At 37.4% G+C, this 22,146-nt stretch overlaps 1 protein-coding gene across 1 annotated transcript in view; it reads right to left on the bottom strand.

Annotated features, from left to right (window-relative positions):
• The window catches only part of nalcn (sodium leak channel, non-selective), a gene marked incomplete at both ends in the record, with an annotated part of 87,284 nt that overhangs the window by 23,065 nt on the left and 42,073 nt on the right, over window positions 1-22,146 (bottom strand). Inside the window, 2 exons of the mRNA XM_079426954.1 lie at window positions 15,232-15,306; window positions 21,545-21,682. Of these exons, the coding sequence (XP_079283080.1) occupies window positions 15,232-15,306; window positions 21,545-21,682 (213 nt within the window). The remainder of the gene's footprint in view (window positions 1-15,231; window positions 15,307-21,544; window positions 21,683-22,146) is intronic.

Genomic DNA, 22,146 nt, shown 5'->3' on the forward strand with positions numbered 1-22,146 from the left:
TTAATTCTTAGCATTATTTATAATCTAAAATTCTTATTTATTTATTTTTTTTCTATTTTTATTTTTTTTTTTAGAACAAGATGCTCGTTTGTCAGGATTTAAAAGCAAAATGTTATGTTAACAGAATGCTGTTCTGCTCAATGCAGTTATCTGTCCATTACAACACTGGCTGTCAACTTGTTTTGCTTCAGGACCCAGATTGTATACTGACATCAAATGGAAGCCCAACAGTACAACCCGATATTTAAATGTATTATTTATTTATTAGACACACAAAACAGTGGTTGGCACAAACCATGTTTATCTTCCTTGCAAGTGAACCCATATTTAATTTAGTATGTATTTACAGTAAAGTTGTGTAGATTTTTTCATGGTTTCGACAATGTAATGTTGGCATCTTTCTACCTAGTGTCATAAATTTTTGTCAAAATACCATAGATAGATATATAGAGAAATGCCATTGTTAGATCAGACAATAAAAGATACGGGATATGGGAAGTGTTCTTTATAAGCCTATTTATTTTGCTATACTACGCATGATTATATGGTAAGCTGTATTTTATTTTCTCGCAACCAATTATTGGTTCGTTATCTACCACTGTTGCAATATAATATAATTCAACACAATGCGTATTAGGTAAGCAAAGCAAAACTGAAATATGTATTCAGAAATGACTTTCTGTCAAAAACAACGGAGAGCAATTAATTTGATTACATATAAAAAAAGTATTAGAATTCTTTGGCTTGAAGCGCGTCTGGACGGCTGTGTATAAATATATGATGCATTTCTGATTAGAAGAAAGAACCACCAAAATTAGGTTCTCTGATGATTGCTTATTGCTGCAAATAAGCAGCTGACCTGGACCCTTCAGGAAATGAAAAGCGTTTGGCAAGAGTAACCAAGAGGAACCGTCAAAAAATAGAAATGCAAATAATGTCATTGCATCATATTATTATATTATGACTCATGATTTTTCTCATTCAACGTTCGAATTGGCCATACATTCAGACCTCTGTAATGCATCACATGCTGTTCTTTTAGAGTTACAGACAGCAGGTCATGCTCTGTGCTGGAAATGAAGCACTACAGTGGAGACCTGTTTGTGGCCAATGGCCATTGTGAAAAGGTCAACAGGAATCCATTGTTTATATACCACAAACATTCACAACAAATATTCAGAATAGTACTTTTTTTAATTGCATTTTTATTTTTTAAATTACAGGGATAATTTATAATAATCAACTTCACTTCTATCCCTTCCACGCTAGATTTTTAATTCTCAGGGATAACATATGTTCCACCTCCACACCTAGATATTTAAAAAAAAAAGCCCCCAGATCATATGAAAGGGTTTCTCTCTTAGTAAAATACATAGGTAAACCAACCATTTGCTGTGCTTCTTGATAGAAAACATAAAAACCGGTCTAGTCAGCACTGAAGCAAAGTTGCAATTCCCTGTCTCCTATTCCAAAAAATAGTCTACAATTGTTTTAAGGCAACTTTATTGTAAAAGAGTATGGGTTTGAAACCTTACAGGTCCCCAAGGCTCCAATCAATAGCTCTGCACTCTGCGGGGTGGCTTCAACTCTGCGCTTTACTTGGCAACAGCCTCTGATTAGCTCTCACACAGAGACACACACGACACAGAGCTCTGTAGAGAGAACATGTGCTCCTAACTGAAAACCAACACAATTTACATCCCTCTAGTATAAATAGCTAACGTGAAGAATCCTCCCAGCTTTGCAACGCCACACACCAGCCCCCCGTTTATTCCAATCTGGTACCTAAAACAAATGTTTGTACAATTAATCACATTTTCAGGTAACCGATATTTTAAAGCAAATTTCACCCAAAATAAAGATTGTTTCAGTATTTACTGAGCCTCATGTTTTTCCAAACCCGTATGACTTTTAATAATGGTGAAAAGAATACATAACTTCAGTTGCAATCTGTTAATTGCATAGTGCTTCACAAGTGTTAACTAAAATTAAAATGTTAATTGAAAAAAATTAAATAAAATACAAAATCATATATAATACTACTGTAACTGTTTGCATGGAAAGATCAGTGAGACTATTTTTTCAAAATATCTCATTTGTGTTCCACAAAAAAAGAAAGGCATACCGGTTTGAATTGATGAGAGGGTGAGTAAATGATGACAGAATTTTCATTTCCATTTTCAAGATGTGGTGAGTACATGTGATGGAGTGCTGAAGAGGAAGGCAAAGCCAAATTCAATCAGCACAGCTAGAAAGTGAAATCCACCCTGATCAATAAACAGATCAATATCAAATAGGCAAAATGATATAGGTTCACATACATTGCATACAGTGCAACTCATCATGCTGATTTGTATCTCTACATGATTGCCTGTAGCTAGCTGTATGTTTTTTCTCCCTGATGACTGGAAGGTCTGCATGTAATGCTGCTTTTTTTTTTTTTTTTTTTGTAAAAATGGCATATGGCCATAGCTCTTCATAATGATGAATCATATGTAGCATTTTCCATAAATCACAGATGTGGGAGCCGTGCATCTGAAATGAATGTGTTGGCCTTGGGACACATTAGGGTGATCCATTCACTCCTATTCGCACATTCTTCCAATTTCAGGCTCAGGTGAACCATACTAGGCTATTCTCCAAGTCCCCCACCTTTCAAGCAGACAAGGGTCCGGGTTATTGACCAATTGCTGCGTGGTCTGTGGCACATTCACAAAGGAGCCTATAATAGTGCACTCTGCTCCCAGCGTCATGAATGATTGGTCGGTCTACAAATCTGTATGTCACCATCCCACAAATTTACTCTACAGGCCATTAGACACATTTATGGTCCAGTTAGGTCACCATAAAACAGTGGAGAGCTAATGTAAACAGAGGTAATAATGTCTAACGGTGTGTGTGTGTGTGTATGTGTGTGTGTGTGTGTGTGTGTGTGTGTGTGTGTGTGTGTGTGTGTGTGTGTGTGTGTGTGTGTGTGTGTGTGAGAGTGAGTGTGACCTTCAGAGACGGCGTCGGCAGACATAATCGCAGATCGGTTTTAAAAAGGACCAGAATATTTGATATGTCAGGCTCAAAAGTCTACAGTCTGAAACTGACAAGAATACAGCAGCAATAAAAGAGATAGTACACATAAAGCTGAAAATTCTGTCATCATGTATTCATTTTCATGTAATTTCAAACCTGTATGACTTTCTTCTGTGGAACAGAAAAACACTGGACCCCATTGACATTTATTATATGGAATGACATGAATATGAGCAGGATGACTGCATATAAACATCTATGTATGGGTATGTGCAGTGGTGGTCAGTAACGAAGTAGCTTTACTTCGTTACTGTACATTTTTCAAGTATGTACTTTACTGGAGTAGTTTTATTTTGAGTAACTTTTACTTCACTACATTTCAAAGCAAAAGATCATACTTTTTACTTCACTACATTTCATAAAACATATTGTTACTCCTTATAATACATCACATGCTCCGAGACGCAGAAGCGGTGTCTGATTCATGAACAAACTGATTATTTTCAATGAACCTGTTAAATCGGTTCACAAATCGCAACAAACGATTCATTCACGAATTGGAATGATCTGATTGCAACTGTTCTTGAGTCGACAACTCACTGAATTTACAAGTAAGAACAAGTAAGTTACTAATGTCGAATTTTGGGATTAATTATTGTAACAGAAAATCATATTTAGGTCAAAACTTTCAGATGTTTGTGAACTAAATCTGCTGTAAAGGGTGATCTATTTAAGCCCACTGAAATACTTGAATGCACACAGATCAATGTCAGTGTCTCTATGTTTTAGGTCAAAAAACGAAACATTCAAATAACACAGATTACATAAAATAACTCATGCACATTCATATTCCCCGCTGCTGTAACGTTAGCAGTTTTATTAAAATGCTATGCATTTAGCCCTGTGAGGTCTGTTTTTATATTTTTTATCAACAGTATACATTTTTATATTGTTTAGATCAACTAGCCAAGTAGACAGATTTGAATGTTTATTCATAACCATACTGAAATTAAGTAAATATTGTTAGCTGACGCTAACAGTCTAGCTAACAAGCTTGCTGGTGCTAAGTTGAAGAAATTTTTAGATATAACGATATAAAGAAAGTTTATTCAACCACCTAGATAGATTGAGGGAAAAAGAAAGGATGTTATGTTCAGAAGATGGTAACTACAGTAATTATAAAAGTGGTAAAGTGATGCCCTCTGGGGGCATTTGGCCAGGGGTGTTTTAACACCACAGACAAGGTTTGTGAAGAAAAAAAATCATTATGAAAATATCATTATATTTTCCTAATCCCAGGTATTTTGAGCAGTAGGCTTATAAAAATATGTGCTAATATAAAATTAAATTAAGTATTCTATATCAAATTGCTAAATAAATCTGTCAGTACCTTTTTAGTACATAAAAAATTTAGTACTTTCACTCGAGTAAAATTGAAAAAGCAGTACTTTTACTTTTAATGGAGTAATATTTTATAATACGTATCTGTACTTTTACTCAAGTACTTGATTTGTGTACTTCGTCCACCACTGGGTATGTGCATACAAATATTTTTTAGACACTGTGTTAAGTTAAAAGATGATGTTTAAAAATGCAGCGGAGACCCCTGCTCCAGACTATTAAGAGTGCATTCTGTGTATTTTACCCCTAAGTAGAATATTCCAAATCAGTCACCTTTTAAGATTCTATTTCAGTTAGGCTGCCGATTTAGTTCTAGCATGCCTGATAAACATACATTACGCATGCCGCTCTACTCTGCACCAGACTTGGAGAACTTCCATCAGCAGCTCAGGGGTAGAGGGGTCATTCTCTCCTTCTCATTTAGTATCTAATGAGGCATGGTGCTGCATAGGCTATAAACTCCTAGACCTCTTAGAGGCAAACCTTTGCCACCTGAGAGGCTGACTGGCTGAATACTTAGCATGGCGAGAGTGGCACAGCATGGCAAGGCAAAACGTCTGATGTTCCTCAAAAAGCTCTTGTATATTGTACAGCAACTGGAATATTCCCAAGTACCTGGTAATCAGCAAATAATAAATGCAGACAATTCAGCTATTCTTTACTGGAAGTAATGAATATTTATTTATATTCAATTTTATCATGCCACATGCATACACACCTGTTTTATATATTGTTAAAACTGTTAATCACATAATACTGTACGTAACAAGGAATTTTGATTAAAGCAGGCATGTGTCAGCTGTCTTATTCAGATTTTTGGCAATTAAGTTAAACCAATCAGGTTAATGCATTTACATGAAACATAAACAAATCACAATATGCAGCACAAATTCATAAGAATTTGTAAATATTTTACAAGTTGCCAATTTCAATTTACCACCCCTTCAATATGATTTCTTGGTATTTTTTGAATGTCTTCACCTAAATCTAATGCTCAGTTGGATATGAGCAGAACAAAATCAAATATGATTGTACAAATTCTCATGAAATTGTAAAACCCTCATGAAATTTCATGAAAGTGTGTTGGAATAATATGATCAAATTCTGGTCTGCACAACCTAGGTGACATCAACTGAAAGGGAATTTCAGAATAAGTAATTACATTTTGATGAAAGATAATGAAAAAAATATTTTTCTTCTTTGGAATAACGCAAAATGATAAATTGTGCATAATAAGACCAGGAAAGTGTCAAAGTAAATAAGGTCAATTTTGATTTCATGTTGAAACCCTATCATAAAAAAGTGGGCTGTTGAAAGGATGAAATGGGTTTGCGTGAAAGATGGAACACACACAGTGTCTGGGGCAGCAGACATCTGGATCAGGTGCTGCAGTGAGGGGGGGGGGGGGGGGGGGGGGGGTATAGGCATGACTGTTAGATCAGAGGATGGAGCACTGGAAGCCACATTTGATGGACAGGCCTGTTACCGAGGGAGGGTCCTTTCATGTCTATCGCAGCCTGAGGGGACCAGCATGTGTGTTTGTCTGCGTGTGTGACAAATTGTTAATGCCACACTTTTTAGACTGGGTGTGATAATATACAAATGTGTGTGTGTTTGTACATCTGAGCCCCACTGCAATTTTTTTTTTTTTTTTTTGAATTTCTGAGCAGGACCAGATGTGTTTTGTGCAGATGACTGCAAGAGATGGGAAATTAACAGAAAACAAAATGAAAAAGAAATTTACCGGAGATTATATTGTCTCATGCGAACAGAACACATTGCATGCTTCAGCTGCTGGAAGCAACTCTCAGAAAAGGAAATAACGCTGAATTTCAAAATTCCTGCAGTTTATATTTGTTTCATTCACAGCAATAATATCATAGCTGACTTTTTTGTCTGTTACTAGACCTGGCTGTATACCACAAAACTGAGATTGGCTGGACTGGAACTCTGGAGTTTCTTTCTTACACACTTAAATTGACTCCAAACAGCCAGACAGTCAGGCTAAAACATCAGTCACACGGTAAAACATTTCTGCTAGAAGGGTGAAAAAACCTGTTAAGAATCTATCTAGGTCATACTGAGTCTATTTTTAGGACCATTAAAATTCATCACATTATTTTCATGCCAATTAAAGACAACCACACAAGCCAGCTCTGATTTAGTTCATAAAAATCTGTATATATTATTACATTTTTGAAAACATATTATTAATATATTAAGTATTATTATTAAACAGTAACATAAGTCATTCCATTATTTGTTAAATTGAATTTAATGTTAAAAAATACAATGAAAAAATAAATCGATACATCCATGCAGGTGTGCATTAAAAATAATATTTTTAATGGAAATTAAGAAGCCTTTGGCAAAAAAAAAAAAAAAAAAAAAAAAAAACTTAAATAGCCCTAAAAATAGGCAACATATAATTTTTGGCAAGAAATGTGATCTGATTGATATGATTCTTTGTGAGATTTACCCGGAGAACTTGTATCATATGGAGTGGGAGCTGTAGGCACTAGATGGCAGTGTGGTTAGACCCAAAAGAAAAGAACATCTGACACCAGGCACATATACAATAGTTGACACTGTGACCTTTTCTTAAGTTCAATCTTTGGATAGTTATTTAATGTGTCAAAGAAAACATTCAATATAACCCACTACAGAACAGCTTCTACCTATAGAAGACTGTTAAACACAACCTGCCTCCTGATAACAACAGCATTGCTTTGTAGAAAAAGTATTCATGAATGGATGCTTCTATTCCGGAATATGACTCATAGTGAGTGTATCTAATTAGTGTTGCTTGTTACAGTATTGTACTCATGCTTAAGGTTAGGAGTTTTGGAAAAATTGTGGTGGTGACATTTGTAGAGCCATGCACCACTAACACTGCCATAAGGTACTGTCAACAAGTACTGCTGTATACTATATTGTTGTTATAGATTTGACAAATAAAAGTTTAACACGCTAGAAGGTTTTGATTTGAAGCGTGAAATCTGTAGCTCTTGAAAGAGTTCAGTGATCTCAGTCAACCAACCAAGCATGGTCCCACTGCCAGATCCTCCCCCTCCTTCCCTGAGGGAATGTCCTCCATTTTATTTCTGTCAATAAAAAGATAAACATTTACCCTATCAGCTCTAGACACTTCTCACTGCCATTTAACCGGAGGAAAGTAATGATTTCTCAAGCCACTAACAACCATCAATCTCTGCCATCAGAGAGGGAAACGGCTCATGACCGGCCGAATGAACAGACTGCATCAGGAGACATGGCACAAAGGTGATGTGTAAACAGCGGTCAGAGAGGGAGACCGGCTTATTCAGGTCATGACAGCTAGACTGTTCTTTGAACACATGAAATTCCACTTGCCACTTTAACACTTCTAAATCTTGGCAATTCACCAAATCTCAATACATCTATACTAGGGCTGTCAACCGATGAAAACACGTAATCTTCATCTTCAATAAATTTCATCGGAAATCACCCACAAAAGATAATTTAAAACCATTATTGTGTATTATTGATAAAACATCAAATATTCATTGCAAAAAGTAGCTTTAGAAAGTTTTTTTATTTTATTTTATTTTTAATGTTTAGGTGAACTATCCCTTTAATTTGTTTTTTATTCATATGTGCTTATGAAATTATATATAAATATTATTTTTTGTTATTTATTTATTATATATATACACATATATATATATATATATATATATATATATATATATATATATATATATATATATATACACACACAAGGGCTGTCAGCGTTAACGCGTTAACGCATGTGATTAATCAAAAAATGTTAGCGCATTAATATTTTTTAACGCAAATTAATCGTTTGATAAGGTTTGACCCCAACTTTTTGCCGTCATCGCAGCACGGAAGGAAATCATTAACTGCGTCCCAATGTGCACACTATCCATCCTAAATTCTATGTGATATTAGTAATTTTCAATACTATTTAGGGAAGATAGCGTGGATAGTATGCACATTGGGACGCAGGGATTGTGTGATTATGAGGCTAGACGAAAGTGAAGCGAACGCGGAGAGAGAGAGCGAGTGTGTCTGAGAGAGATAGATGTATACTCATGTTTGATAAGGGTACAGCGAACCAGTATTGCCAGGGTTGTGGTTTTCCAGCACAATTGAGCTATTTTGAAAATACAGTCACGGGAAAAATTACAGAGCCGTGGGTTGTGGTTTTTGGGGCTACTTTTATAATGTACTGCGGCCGCCCAAAGTGTAGCCTATATACACGTGAAAGGAAGTTATTACAAACACTCGATGGTGGTTTAAAGTGAGTTCTGAGTAAAAGTGTACTATTAATCTCATAAATTGTCTTATGTGGCATGACACTAATGTTAGCTCTAATGCACCTGCAGAACAGGTCCAATTCTTCTTCATAATGCATTTTATCATAATACTTCATATAAGGTCGCAAGAAAATGTTTTGTTGTATTTATTTAGAAATACTTTTGATAATAGTTGGGTAAATGTGTACTGGGATTGAAGCGATGTAGCTTGGTAAACATCTTATCGCCAGTATAAACGCTGAGAATGGCTGAATTAAAACAAAAAAATAATAAGGATTATGTCTCATTCCTGGCAGAGATGTGAAAGCTTCTGTTTCCTTAAACTAGTTTGTCATGCATTCCTTTATTTCAACACATTTACAGGTAAATCCTAGTATTCTAAATTTGTGATTAATCGTGATTAATCACAGCCCAGGACTGTGATTCATGCGATTAAATTTTTTAATCGACTGACAGCACTAATATATATATACAGTATATAAATTTTACTCTAACTAAGAAATCCAAACTGCCAGTAGGTGGCAGTAAATATCAAATTGAATAGGTCATTAACTTCATTCATTCGATTCAATTTGATTCGATTCGTTCAACCAGCTGATTTATTCAGAAATGAAGTAATGGCTCTCTTTATGGATGGGCCATTGAGTCATTGGTTTACACAATTTGTTCAAAACGCAGATTAAGGATTCAAGGATCATTCACATTAAATTTATCAAAACTGCCAGTAAAGAGTTATACGCTGTCACAATTTTTTTTTATTTAAGTTCTTTCCATTCAGCATAGAACCCTGAAGAAAAACTGTACGGAGAGTTTCCACTGCATGGTTTCCACAAAAATATTAAGCAGACCCATTTTCAACATTGATAATAAAAAGAAAAATGTACTTGAACACCAAATCAGCATATTAGAATGATTTGTGATCATGTGACAGAACTGCTGCTGAAAATTCAGCTTTGCCATCAGAGTAATAAATTACATTTTAAAGTATATTAAAAATAAAAAAAAAAAATGTAAGTTTAACAATATTTCACAATATTGCTGTTTTAATTGTATTTTTCAGCAGATGATTGCACCCTTGGTGCGCATCTTTGAAAAACATTCATCTTACTTACCCCAAATTAGGGCTGTGCAATTAATCGCATGCGTTTGTCATGCGCATCTCGTCAGTAAAGCCAGTTCTGTGATTAGGAGTAAAGCTCCATCATGTGCTTTCAGATGGAGCAGCATTTAATACACAGATCCATATTTCACTGACAAACTATGCAAAACCGCACTCAAAACCGCAGGCGATTCTTGAATAGTTGTGTATATGGTCATATTTAGGGATCCTTACAAGTATGAAAACCTTCAAAACAAAACACAAATGTTCCAAGCATCTCAAGTCACCTTATATGCAAAGCTGTCTGATCAATTCATTAAACATTATAAGTGCAATTTCACAGCATAAATGCATTATTTCAATCAGAGAGCTAACAGGAGCGGATTGCCTGAACAGGTATGGACAAGTCCTGACAGAGGGAAGAGGGAAGCTCATTAAACACTTCCTCTTATCACTGGCTGATCTGTAACGTGTGAAACACACTGGATATTCATTAGCTCTCCCTCCTCTTATCCTGTCGGGTTTAATTGCTAATGATCCTTTCTGTGTGCGTATGTAGGTGCCTGCCGTGATGCCTGACTAATTGAATCTACGCTTACAAAAAGGAGGCTTCTGTACAGGAGTGTGTACAATTTCCAAGGTCGGTCCTTTATTCCGGTGGTGGCTGCTTACAGTACAGTCTCTCTTTCCTGTTCCTGTACCTGTTGGTTGCAAACTACAGATGAGGATATGATGCATAGCTATGGCTAACACTGAGCATCTGTGACCTGTGCTGTTGCTGTGTCTAAAGTTGTCCTGGACTCGAGACTTGTGGGTGGAGTCAAAACAACCCTTCTGTGGCCATAAAGCAAGAACTCTAACCCATGTCTATTCATCAATGCCTGTTAATCCACTTGTGTCCACCAAGCCATTTGTGTCTGTGGCTTTGAAATGTGCTTCAAATAAAGACAAATCATCTGCCAGTATTGACAGATGCATGCCAATTTCATGAATTTCATGTATTGCACTCAGCAAATGATGACGAATGTTACCATGAGAAACTTAGACTGATTACCTCGTTGTGTGGTATATACCATCGGACTGTTCTCTTTCAACACCTGTGATGGCACAGAGGGAAACCTTGTTGAAACTAGTCTGAGCAGATCTAAAAATAATCTTGTATGAGTAAGGCTTAATGCACATGTGAAAAAAATTGGATGAAAATGGTTTTGTTTTCTGCTTGGAGAACTTTTGTGATGTGAAAATGAGGTCAATGTGTGCCTAATTCTAAGCTTTCCCTGCTAAAAAAACAAACACACAAACAAACAAACAAAAAACCAGCCTAAGGTAGTTTCTTCAATAAAATAAAATAAGCAGACAGCAAACAACTTTAAGGAGCTCAATTAAATTTGTCATATACATTTTGAAATATATGACAGCTATCTGAACCTAATGTTCCACTCAAATGTATTTTTTAAACTGCATATTCACCAGATGCACGCTTTTACCGACCAGTCTTGTCCTCTTGAAGGCTACACAGAAGCAGCAACACTGACTGAAAGTCCTCATCTGGAGTGCTACCAAAATGAATCTCTGTGATGTTCCAACATGTTATGAGTCATCATTTCAGTCCTCCGTCTCCACAGAGCCAGTTGTCTAATAATAGATGCTAAAACTTTAGGTTTGAACATTTGCATTCTTAGCTGCCAGCTACAGTATGCCAAAAAGATTAGTTATCATAGTCAATATCAATGAATACAGATATGGCCCATTCAAAGCTCTGAATAAATGAGTCCAACAAACATCACTACAAACATATCCTGAGTTTTGAATCACTTTCATGGAGCCTTAAGGAACCACAGTATCAACTAACATCGTGGAGCGCCTCTAGATCTTTCTGACTGAAGACATGTTTCCCTGTGAAAACAGTTATATTTTAAGAGGGAATAAAAGAGGGATACAGCAACAGGCTGCTCATGGAAAATAAATATGCCACCATTGGTCACTGTAAGGGAATTGGGAAAGTGTTTCCAGGCACAACTGGACAATCAAACAATACTGATTCTCTATTTAAAGCTTTTTTAAATTAAATGCAGTTACTATCAATACAAACTTTCTATTTATGTGGTGTTCTGTGCTGAGTAGCTCTGATAACTGTGAAATCTCCCAAATAAATAAACAAATAGCCTATATATACACATGTAAATACACATCAAATATGATCTGATTGGCACGGATTGTGTAAGGTTGCACAGCAAATTTCTTCACAGGAAACTTGTCATGCCTAGTTAAGACACAGTGTAACAGTCCTTTCTATTGGCTCATAAAGTACCAAGTTTGTAAATTTGCTAAATCACAAACTAATATAAAATGGAACAGTAGAAAGGTATATGAGAAAATGATTTTTGTTTTCTGTTATTTTTGTTCCTGGCAAAAATATCACAGTGTGGGAGGATAGATCAGGGCCAGACTCATTTCAACACTTACCCTATCCTGCGGTGAGAGTGAAATGGAACCACCAGGTCTATTTGTGGAATCTAAATAAACCATTCAAAAAAATAACACCCTTAAAACCCCGCTGATACATTCTCTAGATTATAATTATCTAGAACTGTCCACGGCTTTACTGTCAATCAAAGCAAGATACTGTTACTGTCCTAAGAGATGTGTCATGTCTGACATTTATAGCATGAAACAAGATGGAATATCTTGACGAAACATGATAAAAAAAAAAACATGCCAAAAACTAGCTGAGCCATATATTTGGAAAGTCCACAACCTCACATCGACTTTGGTTTACATACAGTTTTTCTTTAATATAATATGTACACATGCACACACAAGCACACACACGCACACCTTGGGTTTCCATGTTTTATGATGACATCATAAAATATACTGGTATTACTATTATCTATGGGGACATCTGGTCCTCATAACGAAGGAAATACCAGGACAGCACAACCCCCCCCCCCCCCACACACACACACACACACAAATATACTGTATATGTGAAAGTATTTAATTGTCATAGTTTGCATTTATGCTTCAAAATCCTTCAAGAAATCATTCTAATATGCTGATTTGATGATCTAATTAATGTATACTTACTGAACAAATGTATTACTTCTCTAAAAAAAAAAACTTATTGACCCAAAATGTTGTAATATATGTATATATTGTACAAAAAAGTATTTATTTTATTTAATATTATTTAATAGTAATGAACAGAATTATACATATATAAAAATGGAAAACACTGCAAAATACTGTTTCATATACATACTTCATTAAAAAATGGCTTCTGAAAATGTTTTGCAACAGTCACTGTTCTACATTTAGTTGAACATTTCAATGCTGTTGAATTGATTCAGACACATTCAGCATGTCATAAAAAGAAAAATAATTGCTTGTGTAAAGTTTGGCTTGAGCTATTAAAAGGGATAAAGCTTTGAAGAGAATAATGCATTATGAACTGTTTATTGTTCATGGTATAATGGAAATGAGTGGTGAATGAATGTGTCTATTTTCAGTATGCAAAGGACATGCTAAAAATGACACAAAACTAAGCCTAATCAAACAGACAAACAATTTCCTGCCAAACAACAACAACAAAAAAAGGCTGTCAGTTCTGAGGCTGTAAGAGTCTGAAGGTTAAATATAGTGTCTTGATTAATGCTCCATTTTCAGAAATCCTTCAATCTAGCAGGTGGCCAAACATTTTAGGAGACAGTTACTGATGACTTTATTACAAGGTGACAGAGGTTCTGAGGCAGCAACGGAAAAGCCTATGGAAAGAAAAAACTAGCTAGAAGAGCTGTCATAAAGCCACTATGAGGGAAAGGACAAAACACGTCCAGATGTTATTTGTTCCACATCAGCTAGAACTAGTTGTGCTTCAATTAAGATCAGCCGTTGAATTGCGCTTTACAAAAGCCACCTGTATTCTTGGAGAGCAATCACAATCTAGCATTCTATTTTTAGATTGCCCCCATCTGTGCTTGAAGCACCTATAAAATAGGCAATTTTACAGGTGGAACCGTGGATCAGTCAGCTGTGTCTGAGGGATAACTGATCTGGGCATGTGAAGATGCCTGGAGCTTGACAGCCTGGTGGATTGAAGGACCATACAGCTTATGTCATTTACTCCGAGTGAGAAAAGCACAGAGAACCAGAGAAATCACAGGAAACCAGTGGTCTTCCCTTTCAATTTACACTATTACTTTTACAATTTGTCCTTGCATATCTCGTAACACTGAAGATTGTTGTGACAAATTGCAAAAGTAATCATGCAAATTGTGATGAGCTGTTGGTTTCTTTTGGCTTCTCTCTCTCTCTTTCTCTCTCTCAACAATTTCAACAATTGTTGAAATATGTTGCCAATGTGCTCGAGGAGAGAGGTGACATGCTGTTATCCACAAAGACATCCGACCTCTAATTGCTTTCAAAAGCCATTTCCTATGATATTTGGCCACAGCAGAAGTTCATTTGCATCCTATGAAGAAGGTACCTTGTTTTTTCTAAATGCGCTTGCCAAACGGCTCACGCTTTCTCACGCTAATTATCCTATGAGTCATCGTTACCTGTGCATCACGGCCCCATAAAAAGGTAAAAATAGACAGAGAACAAGATGGAGAACTGTACTAATTAACACCACTCACCCTGTTTGCTGATTTGCCTCAAATGCAGGGAAGACAGATGAAACGTTTTTAAGGCTATAATCATTGTGAAAATATTATAACCTAATTTACTTTTAAACTAGATCGTATTAGTTAGGGTAGGTCTGACAGTGAATGCAGGGATTTAACAAGTTGTATTAATTCAGCTTTGCTAATTGTCCTGTTCTAGTCATTCCCCCAGGAAACTAGGGGGATAGGTTTAAATTTTTTAAATGTTACCAACAAAGACTACTACAAAATATAATAACTAATACATTACAATTCAAAGGTGTCAGTGATTTGTAAAAAAAAATAAACTTTTATTAAACATAGATGGATTAAACTGACTAAAAGGGACAGTGCATTTTGTTCAGTACAACACTTTGGATTGTTACAAAAGATTTCTATTTCAAATAAATGCAATTTTCAACACTGATAATAATAAGAAATGTTACATGAGCCCCAATTTGGCATATTATTTCTGAAGAATAATGTGACAATGAGGGCCGGAGTAAGATAAAACTTTGACGTTAAAATAATAATCTGTATTTTAAAACACATTAAAATAGAAAAAAACTATTATTTTGTATAACTGTAATATTAGTTTTATTAAACTGTATTTATGATAGAATAAATGCATCCTTGGTGAGCATAAGAGACATCTTTCAAAAACATTTCAAAAATCTTACCGACCACAAACTTTCAAACAGTGGTGTATAATATAAGCAAAATTAATAGAACAATGTCTTACCTGTTTTAACTTCTTCAAGTCTTCATCCAACTCAAGATTGTCCAAAATCACAGCCACAAAAAGACTTAGAAGGATCTAAAAGACAAGAACATACTGAATTTAGCTTTCATTACAGTTTGCCAATACACCCTTATATGCATTTAGAGGACTGTTTAGACAAAACAAATAAGCCATTTGAAGATGTTTAAGGCAATTCTTTCATTAGTCACACATCTTAACTGAGCATCAACAGGTCTCTAAGACAAACACTGTGATGTGGCCTCAATATACTCTGATATACATTGTCAGTAGGTGTATTGTACTCATGGGGTGATGTAGACAGAGAATCTGTCATGCAAACATGAATTATGTCCAAGATGTAGTTATGATTCAACAATAAAAATAGCGTTTGAAAAATAATATGCTATGTCAGAGCCAAAGAAAAACAAAAATGTTTCACTGTAAACAAACAAGCAAACAAAAGAGATTTATGCTCAGAACAACAACAACAAAAATGTAGTGAATCAATCACAGCTGACTGTGTCTTAGATGTCATCAGAGCTTTGATATTTAATGACACTTCTCCTTATATGTGAGGTGTCTAAAGCTGTCATGCATTAGGCATTGTCTTTTCTCTTCATCATATTTTTTTTTTTTTTGGTGACAGGAAATTAATAAATGATTCAGCCGTGTCTTGATTACATGCTCGGTCTGTTCTGTCATTAGTGTGCGCTCTCATTCAAATGTCAAATTTAAACGGCTGCTCCTCACTCACTCAAACTTGTAAAAAGTCAAACAAAAGAAAAGCGAAAAAAAATCATTACCACCATAGTGCAATTACATCCAGAGTACATTTTGTTCTCAACTGAGGATATTGCCTAGAAATGGTGAACATAAATCTATAGCTAAAGGCTTCATGTGCAAATATTTCATTATCTTTGCAGTATGCTTATATGTGCATTGCATTGTGGAGATTTTATGTCAATGATTGGTAAAACAACAACAAGACACCAATGGTTAAATGTTTGCTTGTAATATCTGTAATGGGGAGTGACAGGGGCTGTGATGTGGCTGTGAAATGCCCCAAAGATGCATTTTTTTTAAAGATAAAAATATGGATGAAGGAAGTGTTTTATGTCAGGTGTGATGACTAGAAAATACATGTGTGTTAGGATGTTTCCAGAGACAATTTACTGCTATATTTCTTAAGCAAGTGTTGTTTCTTTTTTTCTGTTCATGGCTAGGAGGCAGCACAGGAATTTATCCATGTCCACTCAATACACAACACAAGTTTTTCAGGCTACAAGCAGTCAGAAAGTCACAAAACAAACCAGGATTTCCACCTTGACGTCTTTATAATTACTGTTATGTCCTTTGTAAGAAGCAATGAAGAGGCGTATCCAAATAAATAATTCTTTAATTTACAAACTTCAACATTATAATTGTACAGCGCATGCAGAACAGAGGGAACGATTAGACTCCCTTACTTCTTTGTACTCAACTTACCCCAGTACAAACTATTACCGCCACCTATTGGCCAATACTTAAAGAACATTAAGAAGTGTTCGCATCTTTCTGCCATGAAGCAACTCGAAAGGAGACAGTCCTGTGGCAGAATGATGTGTAGCACGATACACCTGGAGAAATTCCGTGACACTAGATTTCCATGGCTTCGCTTCCAGAATAGCAGACAGAATGCAGCTTTTCAGCACACGATGGAAGCGCTTCACAACCCTATTCGCGGCAGGATGGTACGAAGATGTACGTGTGTGTCGAATGTCTCTCTCAGGAATGTACAAAATTCCGCAGACGTGAATTGGGTCCCGTTATCAGACACGATAGTACATGGACTGCCATATCTGCTAAACACAGATACCAAGAAGGTGATAACATTGTGAGTAGTGATGGAAGCATTGAAAGCAACTTCAGGCCACTTACTATGATAGTAAATCAATGTTAGTGCATAATGACAATCCCACACACCAGAGTCAAATGGGCCCACCACATCAACAGCTACCTTGTCCCACGGTACAGATGGAAAAGGCACTTGCTGCAGCAGCACAGTCGATGTATTGTCAGTTTTGTCAGAGGACAGACACAATTGACAGGCCTGGATGCGCTCCTTAACCAGACAATCAATGCCTGGCCATCAGTACAGTTCACAAAGGTGCTGTTTGGTGCGCACAATTCCCTGGTGACCTTCGTGAGCTAACTTCACCAATGCTGGCCGTAGTGCAACAGTTACCACAAGACGTGACCCTTTGAACACATAATCTACCTGTACACTCAGTTTGTCACATAGTTGAAACTATGGACGTAGAACACTATCCACAGCACATGAAGAAGAGGGCCAACTGCAAGCTTTTTGCGCACATAACGCACTTAATTCAGCGCATGACGAAAAGGCCGAAGCAACCTAAGCTGGTGTCAGAGGTGACATCGCAGGAGACAGAAAGGCTACAAACTCAGGTTCAGCATCCAAGCAATCTTCATCCGAAGCAAGCAACGACAGGCGAGAAAGACAGTCGGCTGTGTTATTCAGAGCCCCAGGCCGGTAAATCATGTCAAAATTGAAGCACAGTAACTGGGATGCCCAGCGCACAATGCGCATTCCGGCGCGATCAGTACCTTTGGATGAGAAAAGCACAGTTAACACCTGGTGGTAACACCAGGAGGACTTTACGATCCTACAAGTAAGTTCACCACTTTTCAACAGCCCAGACACACGCAAGTCCTTCTTTTGCAATGGTTGAGTACTTGCGTTCAGCAGGTAACAATGTCCGGGATGCAAAAGCAACAATGCGCTCCATCTGATTCTCATGAACTTGAGCAAGAACAGTACCCAGGCCATAGTTAGAGGCATCAGTGGATACCACCATAGGCAAACTTGGGTTAACAATGAAAGTGCAGGACTATGAACAAGCAACTTTTTTACAGCATCGACGCATTGCTGAGCCTCCTCCGACCAGATGAAATCTGAGCCCTGTCTGATGCAAGCTCGTAGAGGTTCAATTTCCGAGGCAAAACTAGGAATGAATTTGTTGTACCATGACAGTAGCCCAATGAACGAGCGGAGTTGGGTCACATCTTCCAGAGCAGGTGCATGAAGAATAGCTGAGAGGTGATCCTCACCAGGTTGAATTCCTTGCGCATTCACTGTATGTCCCAGGAAGTGCAGACTGGTTTTGTTGAATTGACATTTCGATTAATTCAACTTCAGCCCAGCATCCTGTAAGCGCTGAACGGCGGCTTTGAGCTTGTAGTCATGTTCTGTTTGTGTACGTCCCCAAAGAATGATATCATCAAGGTAATTGACAACATTCGGAAGTCCCTGTAAATCTGTTGCCAACATTTTCTGAAAGACGGAGGGTGCTGAAGCAAGACCAAACGGTACACGGCAAAATCTGAAAAGTCCTTTGTGTGTAATGAAGGCAGTCAGATCACGCCTCTCCTCGTGCAATGGCAATTTAAAGTAAGCACTTTCCAAATCCATAGTGGAAAATACAGTCGCACCTTTTAACAAAGACAACATTTCTTCGATGTGTGGTAGTGGGTAGCTATCCGTAACTACAGCCTTGTTGGGCTCTCGCAGGTCCATGCACATACGAATAGCACCCAACTTTTTCTGTATCATTACTATCGGGGAGACCCATGGCGAAGCGTCCACTCTCGATAACGCCCAACTCGAGAAGACGACGTATTTTCTCACTGACTGCATCTTTGACAGACAAAGGTCAGCAGCGGAGTTTCTGGCGAACAGGAGCCACAGCTGACGAAATCTTGACCTTGTGCACAAAGCCTTTTGCGCATCCAAAAGCAGGTAGAGGTGTCAAAGCAGACAATTGCAACACAGGAGTTGATGTGAGTGCTGGCAGAATTGAATTGCCTTCAAAACGAAGATGTAGCCCATTAATAAGATCCATCCCAAGCAGAGATGTGCCAGATTCAACCACGAAGAATGACGTAGGGCAGGTGACGTCATCCTTAGAGACAGTGACAGGTATGTATCCAAGTACGGAAATCGGAACACAAGAATACGTCACCAGTCTTACGGAAGGAGGCTGCAAAGCGTCTTTCTTGAAGTGTGTATCATACACAATTTTCGGCAACATAGAAACAGATGACCCAGAATCCACGGTAAGCTCGATGGGCACAGACATACTTGCGATCCAAATGACAGCAGTGCACCTAATTTTATCAGTTAGTGAGTCATGCATATAAAGGATCTGAACCTCAGGTAAGTCAATTTCATGCACTGAGCGAGCTTGTCCCGAACGACACACCCGCAAATAACACTGTGCCGATGCCGCAGCACAACTGTGAACATTTTTGTGTTTCTTAGTACACAACGATAACATTCACAGGGCAACGAAGCAGGTGCAGTAGATGAATTCAGTAGACGACGTCCAGATGCAGGTGGAGGTGTAGGCTTTGCATGTATCACTTGCACAGGAACTGATAGATTACCTGATAACAACTTGGCTTGTTCACCAGCAGCTTCTATTTGGGTGGCAATGGTAGGGGCTTTTTCAAGAGTCAATTCAGATTCCAAAAGCAATCTCTCAGGAATTCGATGACTGGACACATTCTCCACCAACTGATCACACAACATTTCGTCCAGAGTAGCTGCAAAGTCACAAGTAGCCACTAAATCCCGTAGACCAGCTACATACTGAATTATACTTTCAGCTGGTGCCTGAACACATTTTCTAAAGGCATAATGCTCAGCCACTATATTCCTGCAAGGGGAAAAGTGCGCTTTCAAGGCCTCGATCACATCCTCCATTGAATCACCTTGATTCGGCAACGTATGAAACAATCTCTGGCCTTCAGTCCTCAGACAATGTAGAAGGAATGCCTGTTTGCATTCGACCGACCATCCATCTCCAGAAGCACCAACAACAAGCAAATAATTCTGGAACATCTGTAGCTACGGATCGAAGAGTATAGCTGGTTCTCCAGGACATGGCAAAAATGGCGTGTGAAAAGTAGAAACAGCTGCCATCCTCAAAACAAAAGTTCCTCGTTACCAATTTGTTATGTCCTTAGTAAGAAGCAATGAAGAGGAGTATCCAAACAAAGAATTCTTTAATTTACAAACTTCAACTTCATAACTGTACAGCGCATGCAGAACAGAGGGAACGATTCGACTCCCTTACTTCTTTGTACTCAACTTACCCCAGTACAAACTATTACCGCCACCTACTGGCCAATATGCACAGAAGAACACAATAATTACTGCCTGAAGAAAACATAGCAGGCAATACTCAACTGCTGTACTACAGAAAGTCCTACACACAGACTGGTCCACTTTATTCACATACACTAAGTACCTGAGCACCTTAGACATCAGTTAGAGTGCTGCATCTCTTCAAACCACACAAAACTGTCCATTACAGGTTGGAATACTGCTCTCACTAACATCCAACCTTCTACAGGGGCTCTGAAAATGTTGTTGGCTAGGTAATAGGGCTGTGCAATTAATCGCATGCGATTCTCATGCGCATCTCTTCAGTAAAGCCGGTTCCATGATTGGCGCTAAATCGCCATCACATGTTTTCAAATGGAGCTGCAGTTAATATACAGAGCCATAGTTCACTGACAAGCTAGGCAATATCGAGTTCAGTATCGCAGATGAATCGCATGCTGATTTTTACCTAGAGAGCGTGACAGCGTACCGCATTAAAAGAAACGATCATTCATGTTTTCATAACCGCAGGCCAAAATCAAAAACGAAACTAAAATTAAAACATCTTTACAAGCAATGGGGCCCCCTGGTGTTTTGGGGGCCCTACGCAGCTTGTGTATTCTGCATATAGGGAGAATTGGCTCTACCTAAAAAGACGGTTGTTAACAAAAATTAGAGTTGGTTGAAAGGCACTACAGGTTGTTGAGGACCTTAAGAATTATCACGCTAAACAGGAAAATTAATCTAATCATTAGTCCATTTTTATAGCCTCATTGTGTTTATAATCACACTCTTGCAAACTATTATAACTTTGTCGGAAGCCTAATAGTGGTTACATTGAAGTTATGCAACTGTGGTGAAGTTTGCCTACATTTAGATTTTTACTTCTGGTGATTGTATTTAGGCTTCAAAATTTGTGTTAAAGTTGTGTTAAATTATAAAGACTATGATTATGAACAAAATGTGTAGGAATTATAAACTTTTGTTGGCTACGGAGCTTTTTGCAATATTGCAAAAGCCAATGGAAAAATCTGACTGGGTGATGCTAACTTTCAAGTTCACCTACACAAATATGTCATCACTGCAGCACTCTGTAGAAGTGCTTTTGTTTTATCTTACAGAAAAAGCACAAATAATTATATTTACCAGTGTGGCAAACAGGTGGTAGAGAATGAAGTATATAGCCACCACTGGAGCCCACATCTGTCCCACTGCCACCAGAGTTTGGTCCATGACATCCACCCATCCCTCCTGTGTAAGAATCTGGAACATGGACATAAAAGCCTGCAGGAAAGAAAAAGAGAAATCATCAGTCTGTATTTTTTATCACCCTGTATTTCTTCATTCTTTTATGAGAAAACAACAAAAGTCCTTTACAAGCTTGACAGCCCTCAGTGCCTCATCTGGATATTTTTAAAGTTGTACACAGTTGGAATAACACAGATGTACGCTTTCATGAATTTGATAGATGGCGCTAATTGTCCTGACTCCTGACCTTTCCAGTCATCCAAAAAAAAAATGGAAATTTTAAAACTAACAAGGCAGAGTAACAATTTTACATTTGTCACTTTTCTTAAATATATTCTCATGTATATACAAATATTTTTTTACTGACAGTGCAGCGACAAAAAAATTGAAAAGGCAGAACACAACATTCACTGAAACGGATGCAAATAAAAGTAAGGAAGAAGAAAAAAACAGTGCGCCCTAGGTCTCAGCAAGATACGGAGATATGAGACCACATTTTC

Source organism: Barbus barbus (assembly GCF_936440315.1).
Source record: "Barbus barbus genome assembly, chromosome: 10".
Classification (NCBI taxonomy): Eukaryota; Metazoa; Chordata; class Actinopteri; order Cypriniformes; family Cyprinidae; genus Barbus; species Barbus barbus.